Source organism: Nomascus leucogenys, chromosome 2 (genome assembly GCF_006542625.1).
Source record: "Nomascus leucogenys isolate Asia chromosome 2, Asia_NLE_v1, whole genome shotgun sequence".
NCBI classification, from domain to species: domain Eukaryota; kingdom Metazoa; phylum Chordata; class Mammalia; order Primates; family Hylobatidae; genus Nomascus; species Nomascus leucogenys.
In genome coordinates, this window is record NC_044382.1 from 83287978 (window position 1) to 83309785 (window position 21808).

Genomic DNA, 21808 nt, shown 5'->3' on the forward strand with positions numbered 1-21808 from the left:
AGGAGTCTAAAAGGTGATTTAGTAAGCTGATATATGACTGTCTACATTTGTCTTAGTAAGATTCTTTGCTATAGTTTCTTAAGTGACTCAATTAAAAAAATTTTTAAACCCAAAGTATTTTGTCTACAGAATAAAGTCTCACATTTTATGTTTCATCATAAGAAAATGAATAAGATTATACTATAAATTATCTTATAGGCTACCTGTGATTATCAATCATCCTTTACATTTGGAACCCTTGACTGACACTTGATTACCATCTTAGTCCATTTGGGCTGCTATAACAAATGACCAAGTGGCTTAAAAGCAATTAAAATTCATTTCTTACGTTTCTGGAGGCTAGAAATCTGAGATCAGGGTGCCAGCAAGGTCTGGTTCTGGTGAGGGTCTTCTAGGTTGCTAACTGGTAACTTCTCATTGTATCTTCATATAGCACAAAGTGGGCTAGACCTCTTTTTAATCACCTCCCCAAATCCCCTCTGCCTAATACCACCATATCGGGCATCAGGATTTCAACATGTGAATTTGGAAGGAGGGGTGCATTCAGTCCATGATAGTGACTAACCTCAACTAATGAGGTTAGGGTTATGGTTTACATACCTAGCCAGTCGGGGAAATCTACCCTAGGACTACAGATTACATCCATAACCCGGTTAGCAAATGTTGGCTAGTGTAGGAAGGTTGACAGGATGCTAGTGGCTTAGTACAACCTGTCATCACACTTGAAAAATCCCCAAATACATGTTACCTTTGATATGCAGTACAGCATCTGCATATAAACATTTGGAGAGGCTGTCTGATACTCTTGGTGCACTGAGCTGGAAGAAGGTAGCAATCCAAGTATCAGGGGCATGGTTACAATGTACATCGTGAAAGTGATACCGGCAGGGCCCAGGCAGTGGCTCACGCCTGTAATCCCAGCACTTTGGGAGGTCAGGGTGGGAGAACTGCTTGAGTTCAGGAGTTTGAAACCAGTCTGGGCAACATAGCGAGACTACTTTTTTTAATGGAAAAAAAAAAAAGTGATATGGGCAGCCAAGGATAAAACAATGATATATCCTACTTTAAAAACATCAGATTGCCTTCAGTAACTGTATGGTGGGCAAATAATCAACTGCAATGTTTATGTTCTATGTATCAAATGTGATAAGAGATTAATCCATTTAGTTGCTTAACTACAATAACAACAGTTACCATGTGTGCCTGTACTGTGGTAGATGTTTCAGATATATTAACTTTAATTCTTACAACCACCCTTCAAGGTAAGAAGTATTATCCCTATTTATACATGAAAAAACTATAGCTCAGAGACCAAGAAACATGCTCAAAGCCCCTCAGCTGGTAAACAACAGAACCAGAATTTGAACTGAGTTCTGACTTCTACCCCAGGATTTTTTTTTTTTTTTTTTTGAGACAGGGTCTCACTCTGTCACCCAGGCTGGAGTGCAGTGGTCCAGTCTCGGCTCACTGCAACCTCCACCTCCCAGACTCATGAGATCCTCCCACCTACGCCTCCTGAGTAGCTGGGACTACAGGAACACGCCATCATGCCGGGTTAATTTTTATATTTTTTGTAGACACAGGGTTTCGTCATGTTGCCATGCTGGTCTCGAACTCCTTAAGCTCAAGCGATCTGCCCACCTCGGCCTCCCAGAGTGTTGGGATTACAGGTGTGAGCCCAGCCCCCATACTCTTTTAACTATAACTTTCTGAATAAAATACTTTCCTAAGAATTTAACATATCATATACACTCACTTTTATTTTCAAGTAAGAGGATATTCATGAAGATGAAGGGGGACAGGAACTATTTTTCAGTTGGGGGAAAATACAGAATAACAAAATTTAGGTAAATTTTCAAGCACAAACAACTATGGGAAAGCCAGAATTAGAACCCAGATTTCAACATAAAAGACTTAATCTGCACCTTATCATACTTAAACTGGCATGCAAAATACTGTTTTTCTCCTTACTCTATCCAACCATAGAGGTCCCCTCAACAAACAGTAACCATTCTAGACCAGACTAATGGCCCTTCCCATGGGCTCAGATGAGGAACATCGGATCCAACCTCTTCCATTTCATCTTGATTCCTCATGGGAGAGATTATTCACCCATTACAAGTTCCTCACCATCCCCTACCCACCCCCACCATAGCAAACTACACATATCATATGCACTTGCATTCACTCATACATATCTTCCTCAGCTCTACTGAGTTAACTCTACCTCAGGTTATTCCACTTCAGGAAACCTCTTACACATACATTCTCCATAATTCCTCTGACAGGGCCAGAAAACCCAAAACACTGTTGACACATATAAGAAGAATCTCAGTGAACAACTATATCACACAGGAGGAATGTTGTAAGCTTTGAAGTCAAACAGATCAAGAATAAGAGAAATAAGCTGCCCTTTCGTGTTCCTTTTTATCTTTTGAAAATGCAAATAGTAAAGCAACTGTATTGCTTTCTACTATTTTGTTGTTGCAGAAGTAAGTATTTCAACTACAACATGGTCTTGTGGGCTAGCCTAGAAATCTAACTTCTGTATTGACCCAGAGAATCAACAAAACAACCTACAAATTAAGTTTCATCTTATAATATTAAAGTCAGGGCTGGGCACGGTGGCTCACGCCTGTAATCCCAGCACTTTGGGAGGCTGAGGTGGGTGGATCACCTGAGGTTGGGAGTTCGAGACCAGCCTGACCAACATGAAGAAACCCCGTCTCTACTAAAAATACAAAAATTAGCTGGGCGTGGTGGCGCATGCCTGTAATCCCAGCTACTTGAGAGGCTGAGGCAGGAGAATCGCTTGAACCTGGGAGGCGAAGGTTGCGGTGACCCGAGATCAAGCCATTGCACTCCAGCCTGGGCAATAAGAGTGAAACTCCATCTCAAAAAAAAAAAAAAAATTAAAGTCAGGAATGATTATATAGTAGCCGGACTTCATTTTCCAAATAAAAACCAACTGATACTTTTTTTTTTTTTTTTGGAGACGGAGTTTTTGCTCTTGTTGCCCAGGCTGGAGTGCAATGACACGATCTGGGCTCACTGCAACCTCTGCCTGCCGGGTTCAAGCGATTCTCCTGCCTCAGCCTCCTGAGTAGCTGGGATTACAGGCACGTGCCACCACGCCTGGCTAATTTTGTATTTTTAGTAGAGATGGGGTTTCTCCATGTTGGTCAGGCTGGTCTTGAACTCCTGACCTCAGCTGATCCGCCTGCCTCAGTCTCCCAAAGTGCTGAGATTACAGGTGTGAGCCACCGCACCCGGCCCCAACTGATATATTTTTTAAAAAATGAAGCCTGAATTCTATGGATATGCAGCTAATTTGATATGTAACAATTTAAGTATCATATTTGTGAAAATGAGATAAGACTGGGAGTGCCAAATATTCCTGTCTTCTGAGCTCTAGTCCCTTTCTTCTTGCATATCCTACTCTCCCCTCAAACAGAACATGTCTAAATCAACTCCTCACTTTTTACAATCACCTCACTCTCTAAATTCCCAATTTTATTCCCTAGCCCAGGTTAAAAATCTTAGTGTTAACCATAACATTTCCTCTTTCCTGCCCTGTGCAAGCTTAGACTGAATGCTGCTTAAGATACAAAGATCAATAAATCATATTCCCTGCTCTCAAAGAACTTAAAAAAAATCTATACTACAAAAAAATTATATTAGAAAATAGGGCAAGTACCACACAAATAACCATGATACAGATATGCTACCATAAAAAATGTGCAAAATGTTACCAAGGGGGTGGAAAATCACTTTAGGTAATCGATCAAAAAAGGTTTTATGAAGATAACAGCGGATATGCTCGGAAGATGGGTAGGATACTGATAAAACAGGGACTGGAGAGAGTGAGAGGGCCAAAGAATTACAGATGAGAATACAGATTGTACACAGGAAACAGAAAGTAATACAGAGGGGCTAGAATGTACATTCATGCGGGGGAAAAAAGCAGGATCTAAGGCCAGAAAGTATTATAAGTTGGAGCCAGATTGTGAAAATCCTTGAGTGTCTTTTGTTCTGTGGAAGATGAAGTCACTGAAAGTTTCTGGTACAAACACATGCAATAGTTAAGAGCCAAGATTCACTGTGTAACATTAGGCAAGTGACTTCTCTGTATTTTCATTGGGCTGTCTAAATAACAGCACTTACACAGGGGCATTGTGGGGATCAATTAACACATGTAAAGTGTCTAGAAAAGAATCTGTCACAAAGTAAATGCTACACAAGTATTTATTATTCTATTTGTTCTTTAGAAAGATAAAATAAGTTGCAATACAGAGAAATGGACTGGAATAGAAATTTTACTGCCTGCTATCTATCTTTACTCATGCCATTCCCTTCCCAAGAACAAAAACCACCCAAGTCTTCCTTATTACTCATTATTAAATGTATCATCTGTTAAGCTCAAATTCCACCTCCTCTCTGATTGCCTGATCATATGCATATGTTGGTACATACTCACAAGATATAAGACATGCAAGATACAATTTTATCTTCCTAGGGTATAGGGTACCTCAAGGACTTTTTTCATTTGCTTAAACATAATCTCTCTGATTATTTCAGTACAGATTCCTTACAGACCACAAATATGTCAATAGCATTTGTTGCAAGACGGTCTGGAATGAAGTCCAATGGCACAGGGAATATCTATGGGAAGATTTTTAAAATATTCATAGTAAATTAAAGATTTCTTTTATCAAAATGATGGTACTTTATAAATGAAATGGTCATATCTCTTTGATAGTCTAAGTGGCCTTAAAGATTTTTGTCTTTGGAGATCAGTGGCCTGGTCAGCAGAACTGATCTGAACATGGCCTATTTTTGAGAAGAACTTCCATTATTATGGCTGAAATTAGACCCAACCATGTTCCAGGTAAACAACTTACTGTGAATATATTGCAATAATGAAATTTTGTTCTTCTTTTTTCTTACTTGACCCACCCAACTGCATTTTTTTCTACTCCTGTTTAATCTCTAACTATAGTGGTATATGGTCCCTAGTTGAACAGATCTATATTAAAAGTCAACAGCTGCCTTTTCGCTCAATATATACAACGGCAAGTATCAAAATGCCAAATGTGACATTTTATTTATAGCAAAGCTAGTATAATGAGACACACAAAGTGCAGTCTTTTGCTAATTAAAAAAAAAAAGCCGTGATTCAAAGATATGTCAGTTTGCTTCAAAAATGAACTGGAGTCACACACTGAAACTTCCCTTAAGCAAACTATACATGTTAGTTGGTACATATTCACAAATACATGTAAGTACCATTGATAGAAACACCCAAACCCAAATGCTCTTTATTTTGTCAACTCTAAAGCAATAAACCCCAAAGGAACATCACATTCTACTTGCTCATTGCATATCTGGCAAGAATTCTCCCCTGTGTAATTTGCAGTTAACAAGAGAATGCACAGTAAAGTTTACAAACACAGTATATTTAAGTGAAATACACAGTAAGGGTATATTATTGAAAAATGATTTTTAATTCGGGTACCTATTTTTAGGCATCCTGATATTCAAAGACCTTCAGGTTTCCTCATGGCTCTTATCTAAGCCTCTTTAGGATTTCTATAACAGCTTTCCCAACATTATTTTTTCATCAGTTTGTAGTCGATAAAGGATGAAATAACTGCTACTTTCAATCTGTTGTTATCAATTGGATCAGGTTTTCTAATTATAAAGCTGTTAGCTGCTTAGTTGGGCAAGGAATCCTGGAAAGTACTTGGAAGAAAATGTGTAGCTTCAGAAGTTGAAAATACAACATTCTGACAACCAAAAAGACATGAATGTCATGTTATATAAACCATCACAAAGGTAAAGCTGTAAATATGAAATCTGTACCTATATACCTGTCACTGCTGTCACCGTACAACCTAATTTCCTGGGTCTCTTAGAGAAGCATATCAAACACGGTCACTATGTAAATAATTATGCATTTGGGTTGCAAGAACAAGTTCTTATTTATAATTCAACAGTAACAATTTCATAAACAGGAACACTTCATTACATGCCTAAATTTCCCCTATAAGATTATGCAATATGGCCCACCGCCTAAGTATGCATTGAAATGGGTTATGGAAAAAATGAACTCACAGTTGCATTACAGAAGCTAGTAACTAGAAAAAAATTTATTCCATAAACTAAATCTTCAGTTATACCGCTTGCCAGGTTTCTATAAAGAACCAACTATCTCATATATTTCGAACTTATTTTCACACTTCGAGGTGAGAAAAATTGACTTGATACTCCAACTGTACTACCAGCTCTTAAATTCCTTTAAAAATAACTTCTGAACTAAATGATCTTAACAATACACTGTGGTTAATACTCTTTAACCCACAGGAGAACAAAGTTGGAGTCTAAACCTGCATAACTATTGAAGTGCTGAAAGAGGTATTAATCAGGTCTGAATGATACAATTTTTATTAAAAAAAAAAAAACCCTCAACTGCAACTTGTCTTAAGACCAATTACATGGCTCGTAAATAGTGGGACTGGGACTTGGCTACATGTTGGTTTGCCCCAAAGTCCGTGTGCCATTTCCACTGTGCTAGGCTGTCTTTCACTTAGAAAATCTCTTCAATCTGTTCCAGAAACATATAAACCCAAGTACTCCTTGGTTTTGGTAGTTACATGTGTCCCATAAGTGTATATTACCACAACAACTGACTATGCAGTCACTCTTCCCAGATTGGACCCAGCTGGGTTCACGAACATTCAAATACAGACACATTATGTTGCCTTAAATCTCTTTCTGGAACAAGGCAGGGTATACGTAAATAAATAAGACAGACAGTACAAAAGGGAAACACTAAAAAATCCAGATGTTTTGATCTTTTATATAATAAATGACTAACATTTGAGCATTTACTATGTATCAGACAATGTGCTAATCTCTTATATGCCACATTTTATTTCCTCACAACTAGCCTTTGAGATAAATATATTGTCTCCATTTTATAGCTGAAAAATCAAATTACATGCCCCAAATCATAAAGCTAATAAAAAGGGAATCCAAGAATCAAATAGAGATATGTCTGACTCCAAATCCTACAGAACCATTTTACTATACTGCAACTCCAATACAAACTCAGTATTTATCAGGAAAGGGATTAAACGATGTTTTTGGTCACACTAAGCAGAACAGTGGAGAACCGATATATGTAACTATTACTATGCAAAATTTGAAAGGGGTTCTGGCAGCCAAATAAGGAAGGACTCAATAAGTATGGCCAATCTAACAAACGCATCAGCAGTCTTTACTCTAGTTTTTTTTTCTTCTGAATTTCCTTCTTTTAGTGATTTCCATTTACTCATGCCTGCTGTTCATGTTCTTAATCCTAAATTCCCCTTCTCCAAAAACATTTAGGCTTATTTATACTCTTAATTCTGAAGTGGTTCCATCTCTGTTGGTAATGGTAAAAGAGATGATGTTTGGAACTAAGGTTGTAAAGGAAATATTAATGCTTTGTTCAGGAGATCTAATTTCTTATTGGAAAATCTGGTCTACTCTGGGAATTTACAGTATCATAAATGATCTCAAGCTTTAAGCATGTCCTGTGAGTACTGTAAAAAGACTGGTTTTTGAATTTTTATTGATAATTATTACTTGATATGCTGAAATAAATTATACTGATAATGTCACTTTTTAAAAAACCACATTTAAAAAACATCTTTAATCACTTTATCTTCATAGACTTTTAGGCTTGGAAGTAAAAAACTGAGTGGTCCAAATGTCCACCAACTGATGAATGGCTAAATAAATGTGGTCTATCCATATAATGGAATACTTGGCAATAAAAAAGAAATACATAGCTAGGTGTGGCAGCATGCCTCTATAGTCTCAGCTACTTGGGAGGCTGAGGCTGGAGGATTGCTTGAGCCCAGGAGTTTGAGTCCAGCCTGGGCAACATAGCAAGATCCTGTCTCTTAAAGAAAAATAAAAAGTCATAACATGGATGAACTTTGAAAACATTATGCTGAGTTTAAGAAGCCAGTCACAAAGGATCAGATAGATTCTATGATTGGAAATGTCCAGAATAGGCAAATCAACAGACAGAAAGCATATTAGGGGTTGCCTAGGAGGCTAAGAGACACCTCTTAGCCTGGTCTTGGAGTAATGAAAATGTTCTAAAATGGACTACGGTGATGGTAGCACACAACTTTATGAAGATACTAAAAGCCACTGATTTGTATACTTTAAATACTTTATTTGTATACTTTAAATGGATGAATTTTATTATTATGTGAATTACATCTCAATAAAGCTCTTTAAAAAATTTACTGGAAATAGGCTCAAAAGGCCAATGAAGAAATATTATTAATGCTTTTTAAATTCAACGAGAACACAATCTCAAAATGTTTGCCCTTTTAGATAACCAAATCCTGTCCTTCTCTATAAATCATGTCCAAAGTGATTAATAAAATGAAGTTTGAGATAGGTTTGTTTAACAACTGATGTTACAGAGTTCTTTCATGTCAAAGTACCTTTGTGACCACTGAAGCTGTTACAGTTCCAGGGAAAGGACTAATGATTTAATCATTTTCTATTACTTAATGAACAGGTCTGCTTGAGCAACCTGTAATTTTAATGTTTTAAACTGAGGATCCCCAGTGCATAGGCCAGGATCTACCTGCAGATCTTGAACCCTTATGAGATAGATGTCAAGCACCACAGTCCCTTATCTGAGGTTTACCAGATTTTCCTATGAAGTAGGTAGGAGGTAGCAGAATAGGAAACGATACCCCTCACCAAGTCTTTCACTTCCCTGAACACCTGCCAATCTTTAGACCTGAGGAAAATGAAAACTCTTCCTCACAAAATTCTAGACATATAGTGGGTTTTAAACACGTAAGACTTTCTCCTTATTCCCAATTTTACTATCCATGAGCAATGGAGACCAGGGGGAGAGGACAGAATCCTGTTGGCATAATACTTTTAGCTCATTTGTGTCTCCTCACTCAATTCTTGTCAGGTCACAAGGACTGACTTCATCTGACTGGTAGTTTAGGAGAAAATACTGGGCATATGTGATTCAACATTTTGCCTTTGGAAGCACTCATCTCTCCTCTGTCATGCTGGAAGTATTATAGGGGCAGGTCCCCCAGTTCTGTCTGGGACTGGATTGTTAAGTCTGCTCAATTTTAAGGTCCAGGAGTAGGAAGTCACGTGCCCCCAAATGTGACATTCTCCAATATCCTCTTAGTAATAAAATCATATTTTAGCCCCTAAATACCTTATTTCTTTTTTACCCCTCAACTAGTTCAGAATACAAGCAGGGAAGGACATGTCAGTTTTTGAGACCCCCCGCTAAACAGTAACATCCCATCTAGACAATTTTAAAAACAACGAGAATGAAAATATCTTCAGAAATGAATACACTAACCTTAACTTCATTATGACAAGCTATAACATGAATATGATAACCACTTTAGGGAAATTTTGATGAGACATAAGGAAGAAGTTCTTTCAGCTACTTGAAAGAGACTTTTGGGGAACATCTGGAAATCTTCATAAAGAACATAAGGCAAATCTATCTAGGATGATTAGGATTACGGTCACTGAAATCCTCGCTGTGAGGGGATAATGCCTCCCTCACTAAAGGGATCTGTAGACCATTTATATTTATCAGAGAAGCAGCTTTACTTAACTGTTTATCTTGTTAAAATTAACTAACACTAATTTTTCCCCCTGATAAAAAGTCTCTTCAGGGGTGAGAAGAGAGTGACAGTGAAATTAAGAAGCTTGTACAAAGCAAAGACTATCACTTTAAGACTGAAACCCAAGTCTCTTTCTTTCCCTCTTCTGTAATCTGGGAAAACCTCCAGCCACTGAAGAATTTTAATTTCATTTAAGATAAGTAAAAGGTGTGCATAAATAACATACAGGTAATACTTCAGTGAAGAATTTTCTTCAATGGAATCTTTGCAGCACTGAAACTCAAATCTCACATGCAAAGCACTGCCATGTGGGGGAAAATGTGAAAATGACTATTTTACATTGGCCAAATATAAACATCCTAAGGAATCAGATCAAGTAATGGATGTCAAAGTGCTTCAAAAACTATGAAGCATTATATAAAATCAAAGATACTGTTTTGATGTTGAGTTCCAGTAACCAGCAGAAATTTGACCTTAGCATAGCAGAATTATGTAATTTCGCCACTGTATTCATCTACCATTTAATATTTCTGGTTACACTAACAGAAAAAGAGTCTTCATTCGAGTGCCTTCCCCCATACATACAATATGATGTTTCAGATATTCAAAAGTTTGTGCATAATCCACAAGCCATTACAACAAGTAGATGAAATGTTAATCACACAGGTGAAAATAAAAGGGATGTACTTTCTCTGTATCTAGACCAAGACAATAAAAACATGAAAAACTGCTGTCCAAAGTATGGTCCATAATCTTATAGTAACATAGTTTATCAATGGGGACTTCAGGAAGTTGCTCTTCTTTTTTTCTATTTCCTTCTATGGTAGTTCAAATAGAAGCTGAGAACAGAGATTAGAGTATGGAGAGACTGGAAGAGGAAGAACAGCATGGAAGTGGCAGAGAAAGTCCAAAGCCAAGAGGGACATATATTTAACTTGTTCTAAGCATGGCTGTATTATTCTTAATGTTTCCTTATTTCCTAGAACATCTAATAGAGAAAACAGCATTTCTCATAGTTCTGGGCTTTCATTTCAAAACTGGATTCTGACACCTGTTCTTATAAACTAGAACAGCAATATAACAATATGTAATTTTTATTGAGCATTTACTGTGTGTCAGGTACTGTTCTAAATGTTTGACATGGGTTAACTCAGTTAATTATCACAATATCCCAATGAGATGGATACTTTTATTATCCCTACTTTACACAGGAGGAAACGGAGACAAAGAGAGGCTAAAGAACCTGCCCTAAAGCTACAGAGCTATGAAGTGATGAAGTCTAGACTTGAATTCTGAAACTTTCCCTTAGTAGTTCACTGCAGTGGTTTTCAAGCTACATTCTGCAGACTGTTTCAGCTCCAAAAGTTCTACTTCTAAAATACATTTTAGCCTGTTTAAAAACTGCAATGAAAACATCACAATCACAACTTTATAGACTGAATATAATACACCAAAGGGAACCAACACATTAACTTTTTGTTGCCAGGTTAAGTGGCTTTTGTGCAGCTCTTGAAATAAAGCTAGACCTGTCATCACTGAGATCTTCCTTGAACTTCTTGTAAATGTTTCATTGATTTGGAAGGCGTAACTCTGCACTTTTTTTTTTTTTAACTCAAGACTACATCTGCCTGCTCAGGTGAGACTGTACAGCATACAAGCTCAAGCACAACAGTAAACAAAGGAACGTACTGTCCCATTCGTTTTACGTTTTGGGGGGGTTTACTGCCTGACATATGTAAGGTAAGAAATACATGCTAAATAAGAATTTCTAAAATTTCCTATGTTCCTACTATCTCTTATTCCTCTTTCTAGCCATAATATTTAACGGAGTGGTATCCTGAGATGGCAAGGGAAACTTTTAGAAAACAAGAATCACTTCCTCGATCCCAAATCAGCCACACATTGTCACTGCTACACTCTGGACCTTGTGCCTACGACCCCCTACCATTCCACTTTGCTGGATTGATCACTCCCACTCTGACTGGTCTTCAATTTTATTGGGTCCCCTATTCTACTGGCCATGTACCATCTGCTATTCGACTGACCAATCCATTAGTTTTTATTCACTTTCAGTCTTTATCCAGCTGATACTCCATAAGCCATCATTACAATATTTTGGCCACTATCCTAAATACCTTGGCTGCTCTATCATTTTGTTGCGATGTATCTGGCAAACCCCAACCTTGAAGCCTTCACATTATTCTTTATTATTCATTATTGTATATGAGGCTTTTACATTATTCTTGATGTTTCCTTATTTCCAAGAACACTTGGAAAATTCACCTACCTTAGTACCAAAGCGACACAGCACTACTAGAAAAGGTCAAGAGGGCAGATAGGTTATCACACTCTATGTTCATGACCATCAACTTCCACGATGCATCAATGCTGCTAGACAACCCTACTTATCACTGTTGGCAAGCTTTCTCTGCAATTATTTTTTTCTAACAGTTTCTATTTCCTCAGACCTTGGACACCCATTGCTCCCATCTCCATGGCAACTCACAGCCAATTTTGCCTCCAAATTTGAAAGAGTTATACTCATTCTATCCTTGCTTTCTACTGAATACAAGAGGAGCTTGCCCCCCCTTTTTTTTTCTGTTTTCTTTTTAAGACGGAGTACCACTCTGTCGCCTAGGCTGGAGTGCAGTAGCGCGATCTTGGCTCACTGCAACCTCCACCTCCCAAGTTCAAGCGATTCTCTTGCCTCAGCCTCCTGAGTAACTGGGATGACAGGCATGCACCACCGCGCCCGGCTAATTTTTTTGTATTTTTAGCAGAGACAGGGTTTCACCATGTTGGCCAGGATGGTCTCAAACTCCTGTCCTCAGGTGATCCGCCCGCCTTGGCCTCCCAACGTGCTGGGATTACAGGCATGAGCCACCACGCCCGGTTATGCCCTTTTCCATCTTAGGAATGTTATGCTATCACTTATCTTTCTTCTCTTTTATATGTAACAATTCTTCTCTTTCAAGTGTATCTTTTGTATGGTCATTTAGTCTATTTTATCTATTGGGATTCTATCTAAAACTTCTTTGTAAAAAGATTCTTTCTGCTAGAGAACTGAAACCCCTTTTCCCCTAAGTACGTAAAGCCTGAAAGTCAGTCTCATAAAAGGAGTCAATACACATGTAAGTAGGATAAAAACATCAACAAGTCATGAACTGGATGTCATACATGTAACCGTGTTAAGTTGTCGGGCAGCAACAATATTTTCATAAACAAAGCCCATAGTACCACCAAATTCGAAACCATCCTGATTCTTTCTTCATATCTTTTACAATTAAGAGTTCTGCTAAAACTCTATAGGCAAGAAAAGTAGCAGAATTTTTAGAGTGTTATTTTAATAACCAGTGAATCTGACAGCATGATTTTGTGTTACTAGGTCTAGATTGGGGGAGAGAAGGGAGGGAGGAGGAAGCAACAAATGTCCCAGCTACCGCTTTTTTTCTAAGAGCTAAAAATATTGCAGGATAAATACAGAACCATAAGTAATACTTAAAAAGTAAGTTTTGACAGCACAGTGATGCTTTTTTTTTTTTTTTTTTTTGAGACAGAGTCTCGCTCTGTCGCCCAGGCTGGAGTGCAGTGGCGTGATCTCAGCTCACTGCAACCTCCGCCTCCCCGGTTCAAGCGATTCTCCTGCTTCAGCCTCCTGAGCAGCTGGGATTACAGGTGCGTACCACCATGCCCGGCTAATTTTTGTGTGTGTGTGTGTTTTTAGTAGAGACGGGGTTTCGCCATGTTGGTCAGGCTAGTCTCAAACTCCTGACCTCCTGATCCGCCTGCCTCGGCCTCCCAAAGTGCTAGGATTACAGGCGTGAGCCACCGCGCCCGGCCGCATTTTTATAAGAAATTATCCACTGAGGGAGCTTGATATTCCCAACCCTCCAAAAGTTCCTTCACCTGCACTGAACAAGCAGTTAAAAAACAAGACCATTCCTTAAATCAGAGCAGCTCTCCTGACAGCTGTTTACATTAATTAAGGTTTGGTCTCACTGGTCTGGGAGAGGGGGAGAAAGAGAGGCGGGGGAAGAGGGGAGGGAGGAGAGGTAGCAGGGAAAGAAGTGGCCCAAGCTGAGAAAAATCTTGGAAGCGCATTCACCTGGGGTATCCTTCAGAAAGATGCCCGCCTCTTTCCCTAGGGCACCACCTTGCCTCTCCCGCCCACAGTTCCGTGGTGGTACAGCAAGCACTGCTCCCGCCGCTGGGCTGCCTGCAACTCTAATGTGTTATTTAATTTTGTAACTACTATTAAGATCTCTCCAGCGTTTTTGTGATGCGCTGGAATGAAAGACGCTCCATAAAATGAGGTTTATTATTAGTAGTAGTATAGCTCCCGGGCCTAAAATAAAGCAAAATTATAACCACATACACACTTCAAAGGGAAAATCCGAAGCCACAAGCGTCTCAAACACTGCCAAGCGGGCAGGCGATGGGCGGGGGTGTAGAGGGGCTCCAATCCGGCGCCCCCAACTCCCACCAACCCCACCAGCTCTCCCAGCACCCACCATTCACCCTGCCTAGTGGGGTCAGCGCCCGCAGCCCGGGCTCGCCCCGGCCGCAGCTTCCTCTGGTGGTGGAGGGTCTGGGGTCAGACCTGATCCCTCTCGGCCTCCCCTCGCCCACCAGCTCTCTAGTGGCTCCCGCACTGCCCCGCAGGCTGCCTCACTCCCAGCCCCAGCCTCTCCGCCTGGTTTCTAATTCTCTTGCAGGAGCCTCAGTTTCCTCCTGTCCCCCACCTTGACTTTTTTTTTTTTTAATCCAGAACGAAGCTCATTCCTCTGCGATCCCTCACATCGGAGGGCTGCTCCCCTCCTCCCCGGTCCGGGACTTGCCAGCCCAGCCCAGGTCTCCTCGGCCACTTTTCACCCGGCCTGGGGCGCTTCTCCCCTCGGCCCGGGGGTCCCGCTGGCGCCCGGCGGCTTCCTCTTCTCCATCCCCTTCCTCCGCAGCCCGTGTCTCCCCTCCGCCCCCGGTCCCCTCAGGCTAGCCTCCGGCCGGGACCCTCTACCCCGTCCTCTCCTCAGCCCGGGTCTCCCCTCCCTCGCGTCGCCCTCAGCCAATCCCCCGCCTGGCCCCGCGCGCCAGCGGCTCACCCGCAGACTCCCCGGTGTTGATCCAGTCCGGGTTGGCGATGCTGGCGATGGCGAAGATATCGGCGGCCAGAAAGAGACATCCTGAGATGATGGTCAGTTTATCCATCTCCCTGCCCCGCTCCCCCCACCCCCCGAGCCCCGGACAGGCAGCGGCCTCACGCCTCCCGCCCCATGGGCCGCCGCCGGGGCCCGGAGTCCCCGCGCCGCTGCCTCGCGCCCCCTCGGTCCCCGCGCGCCGCTCGCGCCCTCCGCGCGCCCGGGACCAGCAGCCGCGGCGCGGCCCGCACAGACGGAACCGCCGCCCGCCCCGGAACTACTCGGTCCGCCCGCCCCTCACCCGGAAGCGAAGCCTCGGCGCTGGCAAGGCCGGTCCCGGCTACCCGGCCGCCGCGCCCCAGCTCCGTCCTCCCGGCTCGGCCGGCCGCCCTGGGCCCCTCCCCGCACCGCCCGCCTCTACGTTCTGGACCCGGACCCGACCGGCCCGGCTGCGGTCCCTGCCCGGGTCCCGGTCTCTTCCGGCAGGCCACGCCACCTCCTGGCTTTCTGCCCACTAATAATAAGATTGTTGTCGTTGTTGATGACTAGGCACAGGCTGCGGCCCCTCCTGATCCCCTCAGAAGCAAAACTGGAATGAGAGTGGGGAGCTGCCCGTCTTCCAGCAGGAGGCGGGCCCCGACTCCCGCCGAGCGACTCCGGGACCCGCGCGGTCCCTGTCACCTTGTATTCTCATTGCCCGTTCCGCGGCCGTCAGCTCCCAGGATTGCCCCATTTAGCAAATAGCTTTCGACACCCGCTCTGCGTCAGGCGCTGTAGGTGCAGAGGTACTGGAGTGGACAGAGGCAAGGCACCCGCTCTCGGGGAGCTCACGTTCTGGTGGGAAGAGACAGAAACACATTAAGAACCTATCTGTAAAATAAAGATAATTTCAGGTACAGATCCCTGAATTCAATGGAGGTCAGTGCGATGGGAGTCGGAGCGATACCTGCGATAGGGAAGGATGCATTTCCGCTGAGACCATCACGATCGTAAAGATCTGCACTTTGAAGACCTGGTGCAAGACCAGACAGAGGGAACAGCCAGTGCAAAGATCATTAGGGGAGGGGGGCAGAAAGAGATCAGCGTGTCCAAGGAATTGCAAAATGGCCTGTGTGGCAGGAGAGTACTATGACAAGAGGTAGGCAGAGGCCAGGTGTAGGGCTTTGGGGGCCTTGGATTTTGTTCTGAGTGCAATGAGAAGGCAATGGAGGGTGTTTGCAGGAGAATGCCATGATCTTACTTAATCTGTAAAGATCCATAGTGTAGCTTATATGGGGGAAAGGCAAAGATGACAACAGGGACGCCAGTTAAGAGGCCAAGTAGTCCATGAGAGAGAAGTGTAGCTTTGGCTAGGCTGAGAGTAGTGAAGATGGAGAGGAATGGACAGATTTGGATGTTTTGTAGATAGAGGGAAGGACCTGCTGATAATGGGGAAGGAGTTGAAAGAGAACTCAAGAATAAGTTTTTGGCCTGAGCAACCAGGTGTTATGATCCCATTTACTGAGTTGTGTGTGCAGCGTCTTAAGTTGGATGAATAAACAGGAAAAATAAGGCATTTGCATAATTTGTCAGCACATTATACTATGGTAGAGGTTTTCTTTTCTTCCACAGCTCATGGGCCGAATCACCACTAACCCTGACGTTTGATCCAGCTCTCCCTAATGGTACTCTGTGCAGCAAATGGAGATGAAACACTCATTTTCTCCTTAAATGCCACGTAGGTCGTCTCTAGAAAGACCTAGAAGAGTGACATCTGTCTCTATTTTTGGAATGCTTACATGTCCACAAAATTCAGGAGGTTTCAAATTCCACCAAATCCAACAGCCTTGCAGAAATGTGCAACAGAGTATCAGTGTCACTACATAGCTTGGAGAAGGAAGGGTTTGATTGCTGGTCTATATTGACTTTTCTGTCCAAACATTGGTCTCTTGGGGGAAAGGATTTTTTTTGTTATTATACAATTTATTTTTCCTCTGCCACAGAAATTGACACAAGATAATTCATATACTCCAAGGATCCAGATATAATGCACATCACATTACTGCTGTAGTCTTCAGTTTCTTTTTTCTTTTCTTCTTCTTTTTTTTAAATAAATACTGGAGAAGTTTAATTGAGTCATATTCTTGGCTTCTTGTTGGGGTTTTCTATTGCCTAGTGATAGAAGAAACTGTAACTATACAAGACTAAATTCCCAGATAATATCCACTGATGTTCCCTACTGGCCAGCTTAAAAGAATCCTAGGGCTGAATGTTCGAACAGTTTGCACCTATTCTAACTCCAGCTGAATAGAATGATGATGATTGGGTTCTTGTGTTTACAATAAATACAAGCAGCCAAGCGTTGCACCTATAATCCCAGCTACTCCAGAAGCTGAGGTGGGAGGATCGCTTGAGTCCAGGAGTTCAAGACCAGCCTGGACAACACAGTGAGACCCCTGTGTCTAATAAATAAAATAAATAAATAATACAGTTCTTCCTTTTACCCTCTACAAATGGTTCTGGGTCTAAGATTAAAGCACAAGAACAACCAGTATTGAGTTAAAAGAATTTAAAACATTTTTATCATACTAATGGCTGCACATCAGTACAGAGAATAGTCACCTATCCCATCCCTTCCTACCATCCAGAATGGGAGGTGGGGTTGGCAGGGGCCAAACTGTTTACAGATTTCCCATTAATCCCTCTATCCCTATATCTCTTTTCTTTCCTTTTTTTTTTTTTTTTTGGTTAGAGATAGGGTCTCACTATGTTGTCCAGGCTGGATTTGAACTCCTGGCCTTAAGTGATCCTCCCACCTCAGCCTCCCAAGTAGCTGGGACTACAGGCCCACACCACTGTGCCTGGCTGGTGTTTCAAAGTCCGCAGTCTCTGAGATCTGCAGGATAGATCAGTTCCCTTCTCCTCTGTATCTCAGTCTAGATTTTAGTAGAGGCAAACCCTAAGGGTTTAGGAGAGGTGATGGAGTGAAGCAGAGAGAATACAGAACTATGTTCTAGTTCCTGCCCTGCTACTGACTTGACCTTGGGAAAGCCATGTCACCTCTCTGGGCCTTTTTCGCCCATCTGGCCTAACAAGACTGCTGGCCTTGGTGACAGAAGCATCCCATCCTCTCACCCACCCCTAAGCAGAGCAGCTGGGACTTTTCAGAAATGAGCCACAAGACTCCTTATGGCAGAAAGCCTTGGGGACCCAGAAGAACATAGAAGGCTTCCAGGAGGGAGCTATGCCGTGCAGCCCGAAGTCATAAATAGCCATTCTGCAGCTGTTAAAGGGCCGTGAACATGGCATGCTTTATTGTGATGGATGGTAGGCCTTGGCCAGAAGAGGCTGAATCCAGATGGGACCGTGGACAAAGCTGTAGAAGGGACTGTGTGATCACTCTTCTCTTTAAGGAGTATCTTCAGCCTGACAATAAACACGCTGTCTCCCTAGGGGTTAGGTTTCATGGGCCAAGAGCATGGTGGATGCACCACACGTGTACCTGGGGTTTCTGAGGTTAGAGAAGACACAAGAAACTAAATCCAGAGTTAGCAGCTTGCACCCGGGCTCAAATCTCAGTTTGTTTCATGGATTAGTTCCCTTTGAGCTTACTCAGAAATGTGATTATTGATTAGTGCAGGAAGTTTATTAGAGAGCCTTTGAGAATCAAGTCCTGTGGGGAAAGGGAAGCAGGGATGGGAAGAGGAAGAAGTCAGTCTGTGCTGCAGTCATGGGAGGCTTTGGCAGACACCCCAGGGGAGTTCTGAAACTGGGATAGCTGCTCTGAGTTGGCCTGAGTTGGAGTAAGGGGCCAAGCCTTTTCATCCTGGCACTGACTTGCCATGGAGATTGGAGGGCACCTCTCTTTAGACAAAGACAGTTCCTCAAGAGGGCTGACAGCTGAGATCTGTCAACCTACCACCCTCCCAGTAGGTGGGGAATAGTCCTTCAGTCCTGACCGAGACAGTGTAGTGCAGCATTTGCAATAGTGCCCACACGGTGCTGCTCCTCTCATTTGCTACTTAAGTTTGGAGAACAGCACTTTCAGGACCCTGGGGCATCTTTTCCTGTGGGAAACGTATAGAGGAGGGTTAGTGGGAACTACAGCTCCTGCCGCTGCTACAGCTTCTCTAGAGGCATAATGAACATACCCTTCAGTCCTCTCTTCTATCCATCCTAGAAACCTCTCCCCTTCTGCCAGCACCTCAGATGATCTAGGTGGCCTGCGTGATGGGGTGGTCTAGACCTCCATCGCTAGAGCTTGAGCACCTAGTTGCTGTGCACTTCTCAGGCAGTGGTTGCTGTATTTGTCCATTTACTGTCCAAATAGGGCAAAGGAGTACTAAGAAACACCTAAATAGATCACGTGGGTGCCCAATGTTCCTCCCTGCCCCGATGTGAAGTCTTAGCCTGATTCCTTCCTGGTAACTGAATACTCTTGTCTGCTTCCTCCCCTGGTATACCATCCCATTTACTGCCTGTAAAAAATTAGCCATCTTAGAGTTTCCCTCTGCCAGAGGCTAGCTATGCTCCTCCTGTACCAGGGATGGGCACCTCATTATTACCTGGGTATTAGGTGATCCATCCTAGCATCTACTCTTTGGAAGAAGGAATAAAGCAGGGGCCGGGCGTGGTGGCTCATGTCTGTAATCCCAGCACTTTGGGAGGCTGAGGTGGGCAGATCACCTGAGGTCAGGAGTTTGAGACCAGCCTGGTCAACATGGTGAAACCCCTGTCTGTACTAAAAATACAAAAATTAGCTGGGCATCGTGGTGGGTGCCTGTAATCCCAGCTACTCAGGAGGCTGAGGCACGAGAATTGCTTGAACCTGGGCAGTGGAGGTTGCAGTAAGCCGAGATCACTCCACTGCACTCCATCCTAGGCAACAGAGTGAGACTCTGTCTAAAAAAAAAAAAAAGGAATGAAGCAGGACAGGGCAGAAGGAAAAGTCAGGCTGCAGTGGACTGCGTGGGGAGTTCTGAACCTGGGATGGCACTGCATTGACCAGTCACCAGATGCTAGTTAATCTGGGAAGGTGAGATCTTGGGCAAGGGGTTCTTTTCAGCCAGCAGTAGTAGTGAGGGTGGGAAGTGTAAGTCTTTCAGCCCTGAAGGGGGATCTGGGCAGCACAGCACCCACGACAGTTTGTATCCTGCAGTTCCACCAATCAGTGTGACCTTGGCTTACTTGGCTTGGTGGAGTGTAGAGACCTCCGCTCTAAAGACACTTTTCAGCCTGGGGTGGAGGGAAGACTAAGGGGAGGCGAGGCACTGATGTGCTCCATCACAGAACCATATATGCTGATGGGCTCTATTCCCACAAACTCTTACCCTTCCCCTGCTGGTAGGAAGATGGAGGAAAAGAATGTATTTTATGATAGAATTAAGTTGGTATCTATGTAGACCCCTGCCAGACTGTTTGGAAGAGGATAGGTGACCTGTCACAAGAAGTCACCCACAGGAGACTTGAGGTGGAGAATAGCCCTTTATACTGGTCTCTGCGACACAGGTTTTATTTAATGAGAAATCTGTCCTGGTGCTCACGCCTGTAATCCCAGCACTTTGGGAGGCCAAGGCGGGTGGATCACCTGAGCTCAGGAGTTGGAGACCAGCCTGGCCAACATGGCAAAACCCTGTCTCTACTAAAAATACAAAAATTAGCCGGACGTGGTGACACAGGCTTGTGGTCCCAGCTACTCTGGAGGCTGAGGTGAAAGGATCGCTTAGGCCTGGAAGGCAGAGGTTGCAGTGAGCTGAGATTTTGTCACTGCACTCCAGCCTGGGTGACAGAATGAGACCCCATATCAAAAAAAAAAAAAGGGAACCTAAAAAGGAATCTGCCCTGGCTTATTGTCTGTGTAGAGACACACAAACAACAGAATAAGCTTGGACATAACCAGATCTACCATGGAAATCTTTGCACAGTGCCTGACACCTAATAGGTGCTTAATGACTGTTTGTTGAAGGGATGGGGCAAGGTGCTTAGTCTCTCAGTTTCATCAGACCGGGGATAACACCAGGGCTTACCTCATTAGGTTTTCTCTTTCTTCTAGAATTTATTAACTCATCTATTCGTTTTTATTTTTTGAGACAGGATCTTGCTCCATCACCCAGGCTGGAAGGTGGTGACTCGATCATAGCTCACTGCAGCCTTGAATCCTGGGCTCAAGTGATCCTCCCATCTCAGCCTCCTGAGTAGCTAGGACTACAGATGTGCACCACCATGCCCAGCTAGTTTTTAAATTTTTTTATAGAGAAAGGGTCTCGCTATGTTGCCCAGGCTGATCTCAAACTCCTGGGCTCAAGCAGTCCTCTTGCCTCAGTCTCCTGAGTACCTAGGATTACAGGTGTTAGACACCACGCCTGGCCTAGAATTTATTTTTAATAATTTATATTTTCCTAAAATTGTCCACTTCATCTGTTTTTTAAGTGCAGGTTTCAAGATGTAGAGCCTGTGTTTCTGTGTTTGTCTGGCCTAGTGTTGTGTCCCCAGTATCAGTAAACGACAGAACAGCTCCCTGTAAATACTTGTTGTATGAGTGAATGTGTGTGGGAGGAAGAATTATCTTGGAAAAAAGAAGGAAGCATTAATAGTGCCTCTCCTAATAGTGACTCATTTTTTTTTAGGCCACCCTGGGGCCTTTTCTTATTCAAAACATTCATGAAAAAAAGTGTAGTTCCAAAACATTGGAGCTACTAATGTAACAATTTTTTTAAAAATACCATTATTAGGAGTGCAGCGGAGGATTCTCTGATCTTCTAGGTATTCTGTGATCTCCTGTGATCTTCTGGCTGCGATCTTCCTCTGCAGACCACCTCACATCTTTGAGACACCCTCCTCTGTGCCTTCTCCCCCTCCCTATTTCTTAGGTTCACCAAGAATGAATGAAGAAGCCAAGCACGGTGGCTCATGCCTGTAATCCCAGCACTTTGGGAGGCTGAGGCGGGCAAATCGCTTGAGCCCATAGTACAACAGTTGTGTTGAGCCTGAGCAACATAGTGAGACCGCCACCCC

General features: G+C 43.0%; 1 protein-coding gene across 1 annotated transcript in view; it reads right to left on the reverse strand.

The window, feature by feature from the left end:
• Positions 1–15070, reverse strand: part of MOSMO (modulator of smoothened) — a 76134-nt gene extending 61064 nt beyond the window's left edge. Inside the window, exon 1 of the mRNA XM_003261447.4 lies at positions 14780–15070. Within this exon, the coding sequence (XP_003261495.1) occupies positions 14780–14885 (106 nt within the window). The 5' untranslated portion in view covers positions 14886–15070. The remainder of the gene's footprint in view (positions 1–14779) is intronic.
• Between the last annotated feature and the right edge of the window lie 6738 nt (positions 15071–21808).